At 36.6% G+C, this 15371-nt stretch overlaps 1 protein-coding gene across 1 annotated transcript; it reads right to left on the minus strand.

Moving 5' to 3' along the window:
• Positions 1 to 11773: 11773 nt before the first annotated feature.
• On the minus strand, positions 11774 to 15166 carry LOC131937142 (mu-type opioid receptor-like). Its single transcript, XM_059294334.1, has 3 exons — positions 15090 to 15166; positions 14780 to 14939; positions 11774 to 13648 (listed from the first exon to the last, which is right to left on the minus strand). The coding sequence occupies exons 2-3, from the start codon at positions 14911 to 14913 to the stop codon at positions 12712 to 12714; spliced, it is 1071 nt and encodes a 356-aa protein (XP_059150317.1). The 5' UTR covers positions 14914 to 14939; positions 15090 to 15166; the 3' UTR covers positions 11774 to 12711.
• Positions 15167 to 15371: the final 205 nt, after the last annotated feature.

Here is a 15371-nt window from a genome sequence, read left to right on the forward strand (position 1 = left end):
AAAACATTACTGGACCTAAGTAGGTCACAATATATATATATATATATATATATATATATATATATATATAGATATATATATATATATATATATATATATATATATATATATATATATATATATATATATATATATATATATATATAATATAATATATCATATTCATACAATATACACAAAGATATAACAAATATACATTGTGTTTTTTTGACAACAGCAGTGAAACTTAGTATTATGTCGTGTATTCGAATTAACTGCTGTGTACATGGATAGATAGCAGCGGCGTACCTACGTAAAATTAGCATAAGCAAGGCATGAGATTCAAGTTTTCCTTCATTGGAGTTTTAATATTTATTTTATACAAATAATTACAAATATAAAATGGAAATTTACTCTCTGATCTGCCTAAGAACTTATTTAAAAATCCGTAAAAATCCCCACGTTTTTCACTTCTTGTAATAATGCGCACGCAGTTTGAGATCGCTTATATTAGAGTGATCGCTTGCATTATTTCGATGTATAGCATTTATTTTCTACTTTTTAGTTGAATCAGAAAACGTGGGTTTTTAAATTTTTTTAAATGATAATTATTTTTACATAACGGCCAGAAAATCCTAGCTACGCCACTGATAGATGGTTTGGTTGATTAGATATAGAAATCAATGGAACGATGTCTGTTTGGCAGTGGGGGAACTAGAAAAACATTTTTTAGGCCCCCCATATATATATATATATATATATATATATATATATATATATATATATATATATATATATATATATATATATATATATATATATATATATATATATATATATATATATATATATATATATATATAATATATATACACATAAAATACGAATATAGGATACTCATTGCTGGCGTGTTCGGGTTTTGAAAAAAAAAGTTTTATTTATCAATAAAAAAAAATTAAACACCATGCTATGTGTGCAAGTGCACTGTAGTTCCGCCCCTGCTGTTTGGGTAGATGGATGAATAGACGTTTAAACGGATAGAGGGATAATAATTTCAATCAATATTTTAATATGTTTATTAAAATATGTTTTTGAAATAAACTTAAAAAATAATAATTTTACTTACCTTTAGACACCTATTGTAGCATGTAAACGACATTCTATGAACACACCTAATGTACATGGAACGGAGTCTTGGTAAAATAATTTTCTTGGAATAGTTTTGTGTGTCTGAAGTGGCTTCCATTTATGGTAACATCCTGTATTTTGTTACCTTAGCTTTACAAAACCACATGCTTGAGAAGTTTGGGCTGTGTAAGGCTGTTGTCACGGTGTTCGGGCATGAATGTAGCCCCCCACCCCCTCATTTAGTCTACCCTTCCGCCCTCCCGTCAAGTGACGTCTTTACACCGTTCCATGCTGTTTTTATACACCAGCTCGTAATACATAAAAAAGCTGATCATTTCAAAGCCTCAACTATTTGGTTTGTGCTTGTTTTTTCTTATTTCGTTGACATAATATATTGTTATAAAGGTTCGAGAAACTCCCGAGGCATCGTGAAATCTGCTTTAAAAGGAACAATAACTTCAGCAGTTAGCTCTTAACTATTTTTTCTGGCATTTCCCAGACTTCGCTTTCACTCGTATCAGGCCATGGATTCGATCATACACAATCTGTAGTTCATTACAACCTATTCGCTAGCATACGATGATCCACCTTAAAAATTAGCTTTGTATTATTGAGAGTATTGCCATTCTGAAACAAATATAACTTTGTCAGGGAAGATAACGAAAATTTGTTGTTAAATACAAACTTGTAACTTGTTATAGAGAGTTATCTGTTGTTGCGTTCATCTGTCTAGGGATATGCTGGACAAGACAACGTGTCGCGCACGGTACAACAGACACTAATGGTGAGAATGCTAATAAAGATACACCATGCTTTCGATTCGTCTGCTAGATAACTATTTTTCCCGTTTTAGCTCCTTCAACAACTAAAGCATAGTGTACAATAACATAGCAAGCGATTATTTCCTGAAAAATTCCCACCAAGTCTCGCAGTAGTGCGCAAGCCATTGAAATGCTAATTCCGTGTTCACACAACAAATCTGCCGGATCAGTTTGCGTAATACCCCCAAAAATTATAATTCAGTACTTGGCTGCCTATTCACAAAATGGCATTTAAACAAAAACTAATTATCTCACAGCATAATATATATATATATATATATATATATATATATATATATATATATATATATATATATATATATTTATATTTATATTTATATTTACATAATTTAAATTTAAATCCCACACGTAAAAAGGGAAAAGAAAACACGCCAGTATTGTTTATGTCATTTCAACACTTGGAGACTCAGTGACGTCACGACGTTTTAGGGAGAACTTGCATGTGAGCATCAGCCGGATTTGTTCCCGGAACCTTTGGGAGAAGACAAGGTAGACAAAAAAATTAACGACCAGGGCAGATTCTAGACAGACGAACTGGATCTGGTCGAACAGCGAGAGTTTAAGGAGCGTGAGGTTGTCTTGTGCTGGGGGAAACAGGTAGAAGGTACACGCAGGAAGGGAGAGAACACATACAAGACAACAAATCAGTAGAATTGAATGGGTTATCTTTCTTTCGTGTTGATCTTCGGGTAAGTTGGGTGATCCTGAAGAAATGTCCGCCTTGGTGAAGGATGATGGTTCTAATGTAATGTCCGCCGTAGTGTAGGGCGAAATGTCCGCCTTAGTGTTGGATGATGCTCCTGACGAAATGTCCGGCTTGATGTTGGATGATGCTCCTGACGAAATGTCCGGATTGATGTTGGATGAGGGTCCTAACGGAATGTCCGGCTTGGGGTTATTCAGACGCTGCTTCCTTTGTCTGGCGAAGGCTCGCAGAATGCGATACGTCATGATTGGAAATATCGTGAGCGGAATATATACCAGCAAGGACGAGTTAATCCATTGCAGGAATATGGACCAGGCCAAAAGATAATCCTCTGGGGTGAGGCACTGGCCGAGGATAGCTCTCCTCATAGACACAAAGATGGCGAAATAAAAACTCGTGACAACAGCAGCACTCGCGACCAAGCTGATTTTCGTGTAACGTCTGCTGAACATTCTCTCGTGTCTTGACGGTTTGCAGACGTGGATGTACCTCTCCACGACAGCAGACACCAGGGTCAAGTTGGCCAGCACGTGCAGGGTGGGTGGCAGGAACTCCAGAACGCACCCAACCTGTCCGAAGAAAACTCCGTGTTGGGCGAGTTGGTGGCTGACCAGTTTTGTGGTCAAAGCCAAACAGTTGTAGACGGCGTGAAAGACGATGTACAGCGTGGCAGGTCTGTCGGCCCTCATGCCGAGGTAGGCCAGGGCAGTCAGCAAGTTGCCAGGTACACCGACGACAAAGAGAATCCAAATGTAGACCTTGTGCATGGCCACGATAATCTGGCTCAGATGGTCGAATTCGTTCGGGCTAAAAAATAAATAACACATCATTTATTTCTTTCATTGATTTTGTAATTCCAATGTAATACTTAAAAAGAACTACACATAAGTGTTAGCTTGTTCAATGTATTAATTACCCTTACACGTAAGTTTCATCGTACTAGTAATCGAATTCGAAACAGACATAAAACAACTGTTATAAAAAATGAGACGGTAAGATACACAAATAAACTTTTCTTCGCTGGACTTTGTAAGTTTAAATCTTCGGTAGAACACAGGTAGAACAAAGGTAGAATACAGGTGGAACATAGATAGAACACAGGTAGAACATAGATAGAACACCGGTAGAACATAGATAGAACACAGGTAGAACATAGATAGAACACAGGTAGAACATAGATAGAACACAGGTAGAACATAGATAGAACACAGGTAGAACATAGATAGAACACAGGTAGAACATAGATAGAACACAGGTAGAACAGAGGTAGAACAGAGGTAGAACATAGATAGAACACAGGTAGAACACAAGTAAAACACAGGTAGAGCACAGGGTACAAAAACAAAATGGAAGTATCGCTACTGTTTCAGCCAATCAGTAAACGTACTTTAACATACAGAAGATGGCCAGACACACACGACAATAACTGCTCACATTTCGGGATAGTCCACATATGTCCAGTTTAGGTTTGTTATGTTATATTCTTCCAATCCTTGCCATCCTTCCCATCCTTCCAATAGGGGATCGTATGAAGTTTCCATTGTAGCTTAAGTTAAATAATCTGTAGGTAAACAGATTATTAATTATTATTAATAAATACACACACACCTACCGAATTTATTAAAACTATATAATGTTAAAAACATATTCGTTTAGAAAAAAAGAAACATATTATTTTTAATGATTTCAATAAAAATTGCAAATATTTTATAAAAAAAAAACCTATGATGTCGTTCTCGAAATGAAAAAAAAAAATTTAAAGTACGTTATTAAAATCATTAAAATTGAAATATTATTTGAACTATTTTAGTCTCGACTTGAAAAAAAAGCAAACCTATTTCTTGTGTAGGCCTACTAAATAAATAAAAAAATATATCAAATGTTTTCAAACTAAAATAAATAAATAAATATAAAGCTTACTTAAGCAATAAAATGCTTACGATACAGCACGTTCTTCCAATAGCACCACAACAGTAAATGACAGTGGTAGCAGTCAGCTAGACCACAACCTTTGCTGCCCCTATAATTACACCGGTGTCCGCTGGTAATGCCAACTCAATTACACGAGCCACAATTACACGAGCCACAATTACACCACTCACAGATTGACCTATTATCGTTAGTAATAGCTGCATGGCGCATTCTTGTTGTGGTATCTCAACTATGCGGATAATTTAGCTGCACAATGAATGGCAACATACGAGTAGCAACAACAACCACATTGGAATTTACATCGTATTTGGCGTATTTTATGATACGATGTGATTAATTTAAAACATAAAAAAGTTATGAATAGGAAAACAATTTCACATTTTTGTAATGCTAGTCCTTTCCAAGTAGAATAAATTAATATTACTAATTTTGGTAACAAAATATTTAAATATATTATCAATATATTACATATCTATCGATTTTTACTTGTATAAAATAAAAATAAAATAATTAGGTGACAAGAGGGCCCATGACAAAACGGCCTCGACAAATTGAACTCGTCCAAAAGACTTTGATAACCGAGCTTTACCAATACTGACACACGTTTGTAGAACCGTCGACAACTTGGTGCACTACAAGAGAGCTCATGATAACCAAACCAGTTTTTTTTGGTCCAGATCCTATTGTCGTTGGTCTTACAATTTTTAACTATGATTGTTGGACTACATGCCGTCGACGCATTTTATTTTTTTCAATTTTACTTTTTCGCAGACTTGTTGAAAGGGAACCTTATAACCTACATAAACATATGGCATTGATTTACAAAATTACATAGTTGATAAAACTATATTTTTTTTACCACCAAGCAGCATCCTGCCACTGTCCCAAAGAACAGGATCCTCGCCTTCCATGTCACCTAGACCCAACACAAGTTCTGTGATAAACATTCCTGGAAGAAACTCTGCACACAAGCATACATCATTGATATAATCCAAAGTTCGCAGTGTAAGCGGTGTGAGCATAATTAACTTCTGGTTTTATTTACATATCGACATAGGTGCTGAAGTAATATCAATTTTTAATTCTACGAAATTATATTTTGTCAACTTGTCATTGACAGTTCTAAAAATATTTTAAATTGCCGGGTTTAATGTAGACTATTAATTATATGTATTTTAATACCGAGAAAATTTGACAAATTTAGCTCGCCCATTTATGTCAGGTTTTATGAAAATATTCCACACAGTCTGAATTTTCTCAACACATTAATATAAGGAACTAGCTGGTGACTGTATCATTTGAAAATATTGCTTACCTTCATGGTGTCATTAAATAAAATTAATCAATGAGACAGTTTTATCAGCAAATGTTCAATCACAGAAAAATGTAAAAAAAAAAGGAAAAAAAAAACAAAAAAAAACCCAAAAAACCCCCCCAAAAAAACAAAGAGAGAATGAAAAATAAAAAAAAGTGCTATTTAACAAGGCAACAAATTGATAAACCATGTAATGATTTCGTGTCGATCCATTACATTTTAAAATAGTGTTTTGTGGATCAGATAAAGAAGCAGATCCCAAGATTTGTATTTCTGGGACAGTAAAATAAAAACTACGATCAACTTTTATGTTGCCATAAAACAAGCAAACGGAACATTTCATTTGTTTAATCAAGATCAGTCACCCACGTTTGGCGTTTAACTATTTCTATTTGTTACTTCCCTTTGACCATGTTTTTCTAAAGTAGCCAGTTAAAGGGGGATAACACTATTTTTAAGTAAAAAAAAACACATTTAAAAAAAAAAGTACACTCACGTTTGAAAATAAAGTTTAATTTCTAAACTCAACTGTTTTTCTTCAAAATAAATTTCTATTTAATCACATTTTCATATAAAGTGAATAAAATAAAAGCAGAAAAAAGCAAATTCGGTTAATTTCCCATTTTACAATTCTAACCAATCGTATTGCCTCAAGGAAAACATTAGCGTGGAGCCTGAATTCACGATAAGATTTTTTATCCTTCGTTTGAGAGGGGCGTAATGTCCATGAGCAACAAGCATCAAATATTCATGGCGTCTCGACAGGTACTATACCCTATGGCAAATGGCAGATTTACACACTCATAAACTCCATTGATCGCCTACATTTTCGTTCATGCTCGGCCAAAACTACCCTCAGTACAAACAGGGAAAACTATCAAATCAGTTGGAACAAAGACACTAGAAACACAGTTGGGTAGAAATACAAAATTCAGACAGTTTATAAAACACAGCCTAAATGTGTTGAATACAAGATCTAAAGACAAAATAAAACTGAATTAGACATTTTCATTTGAAGGCAAGATCGACAAAACAATGTAAAGAAAGGACGTTTGTAGTAAAAACAGTCCAATCATTGGCTGGTAACTGACGGTTAGCTCATAAACAAGGACTAGGCTGGTCATGTTGTAGAAATAATAGTTTAAGTACCGGGGGGGGGGGGGCAGGAGGGGAGGAGGGGAGGGGTGGTATTATAAAATACACAGTTAACTCGTTAATTAGCTTGCATTTAGAGTAATTAAACTAATTTAAACCTGAACTTACTTGGGACTTGTTGCATATCGAAACAATATATTATAGCCGTTACCCCCAGATTATAGAAGATTCCAGAATATTCCTTTTACTTAACTGAGTTTCAAACTTTCTTTGAATAAAATTCCACTCGGGAGAAAAATACAGCCAGGTTTTAAACACAACAAACACAAATCTAAAACTGTAAATAACATATAGTTTGTATACTCAATAGAAGTGAATCCTTGTTGAAACAATAGTACATTTTTATTCGAGACATTTTTCTATTTTGTTATGCTAATTAGAAGATTATTCTGTGACACTCTAATTGTTGTTAAATTGGATAATGTTAAATTCGTGAATAAAATATTTAGATGTCGGACGATCACGTAAAACATCCCACAACAAACCGTGATGGGGTGAACTTTTTCTAACCCAAACTGAACAAAAGTTGAACAAAGCTTTGAGAGTTTGCTTGCATTGTACTGCAGATTACGACAGGTAAACTTTGTTGACTGCTGCTGTGTGGGACAGAGTTTAAGTTGTTGAGCTTATTGTGAACAACACGGTTTGGTGCTTCTCTCTGCACGTGATGATGTGGATCAACTGGGTTCGAAACCTGCGGATGATGATGAAGTAGAAGAAGAAGTTGACGGCGTGAGTCGTGTCCAGGAGGAACCGGCGTATCCGGTCAAAGAGGCTCTGGTCGTCTGCGTCCATGGCCGGCACGCCGAACCTCTTGTAGATGTAGAAGATGAGGGTGGGGGAGGTAAGCAGGAGAAAGATGGTCGCGGCCAGCACCATCACCAGCGTCAACATCCGCTCCATCCGTCTGCTTTCTGCCAGGGGCCGCTTGAAGAAGTTGTTGTTGTCGGGCCTGACCTGGTACTGGCTCCGGTTCCTCAGCAACTTCCGCCTCTCGTTTCTAGACCTGACCAGCCCTCGCAGCACGCACACGGTGAAGATGAAGATCACGGAGAAGGGAATCAGGATGTAGAGGGTCATGATGACCCAGACCCACACCGTCGTGTAGGCATCAGAAGTCCGACAAAAGTAGCCTCCGTCGTCAGCAGACAGCAGACACGAGTACAGGATCACAAAGAACATGAACAGTATCACAGACAACGTCCCTGAGGCGATGTAGCTTCGTTTGACAGTGCAGATGGACACCTTCCTCAGCGGGTAGCACACGGAGATGAAGCGTTCGGCGCAGATGAAGACCAGGATCCAGTTGGAGTAGGTGGAGAAGAATATGGGGAAGATCTCCACCCAGACGCAGGCCTCGCCCATGTAGACCTGGTTGGACTTGAGCTGTTGGCGGGCCAGTGTGGTCAGCAGGACGGCGCTGTCCGAGAAGGCGAGCACGGCCACGAAGAACGTGGAGGGGCTGATGGAGTGCATGCTTAGTATGGCGAGGATGGTCAGGATGTTCCCGGGGAGGCCGAAGGCGCAGTAGACAGAGGGGTAGAACTTGTAGAGGTTGGAGCTCACCATCAGTTGCCAGCTTCTGCTCAGGTTGCTGGGGGAGGGGGGGGTGAAGGGGGAGGGGTAGATTAGATTAGAGATGTTGGAATGTCTAAAACGTTTAAATCTTAATAATGTAGATATAATTTTCTAATTTACGTAAATATTCTCTAGAGATTCGAACAAAAACATCACAAATTACAATTTTGTGGAGGCCGTTGCTAGCTAAAGATGAGCCATGCGAAATAAGCCTTAACATTTTTTATGGGATCAAACTTTAAAACAAATAATTAAATACTTTATAAGTGGCATTAAATCACATTATAATGTGCTTTTATTCTTTCCAATGTAGGTGTATCCTGTACCGATAAAAAACTGCCGTAATGATTACAATCATGTGTGTCCCTGGACAATCAGACAACTGATCTCATGTGCTGGCACCTTTTACGTGTTAGAATGGTAGAAATTATATTTACTTTTAAGGAGAGTGTTGAATACCATGACATAAAAAAATAGTAAAAAAAACGATGAACTAAGACTCTGTGTTTCTTCCAGACTTTTTTCTCCGAGGGGGGGGGGGGCACTTGAAGTTTTTTTTTTGGGGGGGGGGGCGGTAGACTTTCTTCGGGGGGGCGGACACTGTCAAAAGTATATATTTTCTATATAAATTATATAAATTTCATTTCGTTCGGGGGGGGGGGGGGGGGGCAGTAAATTTTTTTCGGGGGGGCAAAGCCCCCCCCCCCCCCGAAGAGATGCCTGGAAGAAAATCTGCTAAGACTTATTCCGAGACCTCAATGAAATGAAAACATTTTGAGCCATAATGCTCAGATTATACCAGTAAACAGTCAGTTTAATGTTTTAAAATGTTTTAAACACCAACAGAAGTCATCAAAATTAATCTTATTTTTTGTATAGCGACTTATGATTTCGATTGATAAAGCAGCTTTAAAAAAGGTAAAACATTATCTGAAAATACTGTACGTTTACAATAATAGGGTCTCTGTCTTTCTGTCTGTCTGTCTGTCTGCCTGTCCGTGTATGAAGACTCACCTCATCTGCAGTGTATCATTGACAACATCTGTCTCCTCCCATACCACGAACGACTCGTTGCTGCCATTTCCCTCATACACGGAAGTATTAGCTGAATTATCAAACACATTCTCTAAATTGTATTTCATTTCCCAGTGACGTGAGATATTGTTACTATTATATTGTCACTCAAACTAACTTAAGTAATGATGAATTTAACATCAAATGTCACTCAAACGTACTTAAGTAATGATGAATTTAACATCAAATGTTAGTTTCTAAACGTGTGATTTCATGGTTAGCAACATAGTTCCAATTGCTAATTCTTAGGTGAATATTTGAACTTTATATTAATTAAACTTCTTTTACGGCAAATGTTAAGACAAAGTAAACAAGAAAACAATTTTTAAAATCCTTACTAGAGAGTAACACAAATTATATTTCAAGAAAATGTAACATATCCTTCCTAGAAAGTTGCATGTGAATGACGAAACAGTTGTGAAAGTGTCAAACAAACGAGACTTCTCTCCCCTGAGACAACAACCACCGCGCGAGGTATGCGATTGGTCGAATCACCGATTGATTGGTTTAGGCACGGATTGATTGGTTTAGGCACGGATGAACTGGGCAGATCCTGTCAGTGGCGGCCTAATTAGACCTTCGATGTCTGCTAATTAATTGCAATGCTCCCACACCAGATGGTTTAAGATAATTTTAAAAAGCGAGTTACCCCCGCGGGTACGAAACCCATGCAGTCAATACTTTTTAAAATGATTTTTAAATGTATTTTTAGATGTGACATTTGAGGACTTATTCATTTATTATATCTATTGCTATTTGGTTCCGATATTTTCGATAGGACACTTTAGATAGATCTTTCAGTTGAAAAATATGAGGAAAGTAATGTTTGCAGTATTATGTACTGATTATAGCAACGATCAAAAGAAGTATTTTTTGTCAACAGCAAAAAAAAACAAAAAACAAAAAAAAAAACTAACCAAAATAACAAAATAAACAAATCTATATATAAGTGCGTTTTAAACTGAAATGTTAATTTTAAGGCTGGAATTAAATGAATTAATAAACCGGGAGTGATCTCCCCTATACTTTCTCGAATATAAAATTACGAGGGATGGCAACTCAGGACATAGACAATATTTGTTATCCATTTTTAATTACTTCAATTTTTTATAATAGAATAGAATCTCGTAAAAAAAAGATATTATTAGTACTTTATAAATTTACATGCGTTTTTTTGAGAAATCGGAAATAACGTAAATTAGTACTTCCGGTCAAAATTACTCAAAATTTGACAGAAGGTAGAGAATTAGATCTTTTACTTACGTGTGAAATTTCATGCATCTATCTAAAATAGTACGCAACTTATAGGCTTTTGAAAAATTCAAAGTAGAAAAAGTACCACTTTCGGTTATCGGAAATCGCTCAAAAGTTGATCAGGATCTACGATTTTGATAAAATACTTATATATGAAATTTCATCAACCTAGCTGTAACGGTACTCAAGTTATTGTGTTTACACACAGACACACAGACAGACACACAGACATAAGGACAGAATTGCAAAGTTCAGTTTTTACGACTCGATAACGCATAAAACGCCAAAACGTTTATATATTTGTATTTATAATTTTTGCCTGATTAAAATAAGTCCTCTATACTCCGGATGTGATGAAGGACTGAGGAGTAAAACGGTGAAAACTGTCAAAATTTCATGTTATTTTTGTGCACGATTACAATACTTTCTCTACACTTCGTATATACGAGAAAGTAAAAAAGTGTTTTGATGATTAAATTACATTTTGTTTCGTAACAGTTTGCGAATTTTATTTTTGATGCGTGGAATTTACCACTAAACTAAGCCCAGCCACCCCATCCTGCAACCGTCCACAAAACTCAACCTCTATTTCCCCAAACCCCTCCCCCTTAACTCCCCCCACCCGTTTATGAAGATCATCAGTTGCCCCGCCCCTTGGTACGACAGATGGATTAATGTCGGATTAAAAGGCTTTATAAAGGGTATGGTGGGTGTGGTGGGATATAGGCTTGTGTTGTACAGCCGGCAGACCATATTCCAACGGGTAACTGGGTCGTCTAGTTTAAATATATAAAATAATAGCGGTAATAACTGAAGCTATACATTGTTTATTGTAATATAATAAGCGAGTTACATAACATTGTACATGTTCAACATCATTTTACTACCATGACATTGTTTATTCTTAAATAAAGTGCATACAACATTTACCTTGTTTTCTGATGAGCTTTTGTAACACACCTAAAGAGTATTACAGTGTGTACAAAAAACATCAATAAAATATAAAAGAAATGCTAACTAAAATGATTTTTTAAAAATCTTTCAACTTTACATGTTTAATAAACAAACAAGTGGGCTAGCTACAGTATGTTCATCTATCATACATTAAGATCTCAAAATATCTGACAAGTATCGTCCTCTATTTAATCATTTTACAAGTTATCATTTATTTAGTAACCTTGATTAAAAAACCAGTCTTTTAAATACCTATACGTACCATTAGAGTGAAACAATATCCTTACAGCTATGTTACAAGACAAAATTACTAAAATACAGTCATGTATACACCTGTATATACACATTTAGAGCACCAGCAGTAACAACATTGTTTATATATCAGCGCGTCCAAGTTTATATCTCAGCATGTCAAACAAACTATTTGCTGCTGTTCTGTGTGATGTTGAAAGCAATGTTTTCACTGTTTTACCTTGCAACATGAATTTTTATGGCGGCGTTGGGCAAAATGATATTGTAGTGGCAAAAGAAAATTCAAGATAATATGTTTTTGCTATGCATGTTAAATTCAGAGTTTGTATCGTGAAGTAACTATGAATTACTTTGCAATTGTTTGGAGTTACTGTATGATTGTTTCAAGTGGCTGAGTAATTGTTTAAAGATACTGGATGATTGTGTGGAATTACTTTGTTGTTGTTTGAAGTTACTGGATGATTGTGTGGAATGACGTTGTGATTGTTTGGAGTTACTGTATGATTGTGTGGAGTGACTGAGTGACGTGTGTGAACTTGGCCTTAAATTTGGTCAGCGGAAGTGCCAATGTCCAAACTCTGCGACTTTCGGCAGCAGAAGAGACTAATGAGGCGTGTCCGGAACAGCTGGGAGGACAGGAAGTACAGGTAAAAGTTGACCGCGTGCGTCGAGTCAATCAGCATGTACTGCACCTGCTCGAAGATCGCCCACCTGGCTTCTACCACCTGGTTGTCGCTCATCTTGTAGGACAGGAAGTAGACGCATGACGGCAGGGACAGGAGCAGGAACATCAGCGCCGCCACCACCAGCATCACCGCCATCTGTCGCACAGCCTGGTTCTTGTTTTCTGCCTCAGTTCCGGTCAGGACTCCGCGGGTCTTGTACAATCTGACAACAGTCAACACCGTCAGCGGGGCGACGAAGGAGAAGGGGATGAAGAGGTGCAGGCTGGCGTTGATCCAGTACCAGACGTTCACGAAGAACCAGTAGTACTGGTCGTCTGTCCCACATTTGGTGCCCTTAATCACAGAAATCCGCATCACCACGGAAATCGGGAGGAATATCGCCAACAAGGCGACGCCGCAGAGAATCAAAACAACAGCCCAGAATTTTTTGGTGGAGACCACGTTGTGGAACTTAGGCTGACAGATGACGATGAATCTTTCGGCGCAGATACAGAGCAGGACCCAGTTGGCCAGCGTGGAGATGTACATGACCAGGAACTCACACTTACAGCCGGTGTCCCCCACGTGCAGGCCGTGTCTGAAGACCTGGTGCCCGATCAATTTGAAGATTAGAGCCAGACCGTCAGTGGCCGCTAGGGTCGCCACCAGCATGGCGGCTGGGGTTATGACGTGCATGCTGAGGATGGTGATGAGGGCCAGGATGTTGCCGGGCAGACCCAGGGCGGCGATGACCCACAGGTAGACGGCGTGAATGGACATAACGATTGACCACAGCCTGTCAGCCTCCATTAACCTGTAACATTAGGAGAATGTTCGTTCATTTCTGTAGTACAACATTCTATTACACAAATCACTCCAGTACTTTCTAATACAATCCACGCAGTATTCTATCATATACGTACGTTCGATTTTCTCTTGCAAACACCCATACAATATTCCTTGACATCTTTAATTTAATAATCGAGATCTTTATTTAACTTTTATTTTAAAATAATCAGAATATAACTTTTATAATGGGCTAACATTTTACTTAATAAAAAAGGCTAACTTTAAATATCATCTAAGAAAATATATATACATATTTAAGGAAATATATGCTTAGTAAAATATATTTATATCCTATTATGATTTGCTCAATTCATATGCCTCGTTTTGTCTTTTTAAAATTTTCTTATAAGCCCCTATCAAAATGATTTTTAAAAAGTATTTAAAGGATAACACTCAATTAAAACAACATGACAATAATAAGAAAATATTTTTTAAAATTATTATGTTGTTCTAGGGATGTCAAAATTAAAACTTCTTGATTAAGGAAATCACATATAAGGATATTATGCTTTATTCACGTACAATTTGTTTTTTAAGAGAAAGTTACTTTGTAGTTAACGATTGACAATAAAATAACATTTATTATAACTTAACATTAAGTCGCTTATTTTATATATTGTGATCTCTAAGTACTTCTAGGCCAATATTTTATAGAGCAAATTGATACAATTAAAAAGTCTTTCGATTATAAAAATCAAAATCAAATTGGATTAAGAAAATATAAAAAAAATACTTTAAAAATCTATAAAATTGTAAAGTAAAGGGTGTAGATTACAAATTCGTTTGATGATTACGTTTCAGTATATAATTGACAACAAGATTATTTTTTCATACTAAAACATTTGTTTTTATTTTTTATGCTTAATATTTCCATGACATTTTTTATCAAATGACCCAGAAAATTGAAAATGTAACAAAATATATATATTTTTTTGCCTTTCTTCCGGCAGGATATACAGCTTTTATACAAAAGTAAATTCTGTTCAAACAAAAATTAGCAAAATGAAATAATTAGCACCGGCCCCAAATTTCATTTTTTTTTCAAATATGAGAACTTATGTTTGAGTTAAAATATGAGAACTTATCTTTGACTTACCTTTCCATTTCCTCCTCTGAATGAATTTTATGCAGGTCATCATGTGCCCCGCCCCCTTGAAATGAGAGATGGAAGTAGCTGTTCAGGTTCACAGAATGCATAATGTATTTCGTCAGGTTTGCGAAAGACGTCATGATCTCGATGTTCACTGTGATTTAAGCTAGACAAAAAAATGTAAATTGATATCAATAAACGAAGCATACCCACTTTATTAAACGTATTCTAGCCTATCGAAGTTATATATAACATTAAAAACCGGTAAGTTTGAAGACTGTTTGAAGACTGTGAATTCTATAAAACCACCACTCACCAAAGTTAGGTATGTGATACTTTGCTCACTGTATTAAAGCAGCAACCATGCCGTGAACAGTTTTTAAGATACTAAATCCAACCCACAGGTAAAAGATCTCAAGGTTTCAGGTGAAAAATCAACCCCGTGGTTTAACCGAGATCCAAAACATCAACACAACCAGGTCAGCCTACCAGCCCCACCTGTGTTGGTACCTGCGCTACATAGCACCTACCTCCTCCCACTCCCCCATCACCCCCCCCCCCCCACCCCCTCATCAACTTCCCCATCAACTTCTCCATA

This window comes from Physella acuta, unplaced genomic scaffold (assembly GCF_028476545.2).
Source record: "Physella acuta isolate Inbredline_101_S28 unplaced genomic scaffold, ASM2847654v3 ptg000200l, whole genome shotgun sequence".
NCBI lineage: Eukaryota > Metazoa > Mollusca > Gastropoda > Physidae > Physella > Physella acuta.

Coding starts and splice junctions, on each gene's coding strand:
- LOC131937142 (XM_059294334.1), bottom strand. CDS start 14,913: ATGACGTCTTTCGCAAACCTGACGAAATACATTATGCATTCTGTGAAC. Junction 13,649..14,779: donor TCAGAGGAGGAAATGGAAAG/GTAAGTCAAAGA, acceptor CTAATGTTACAG/GTTAATGGAGGCTGACAGGC.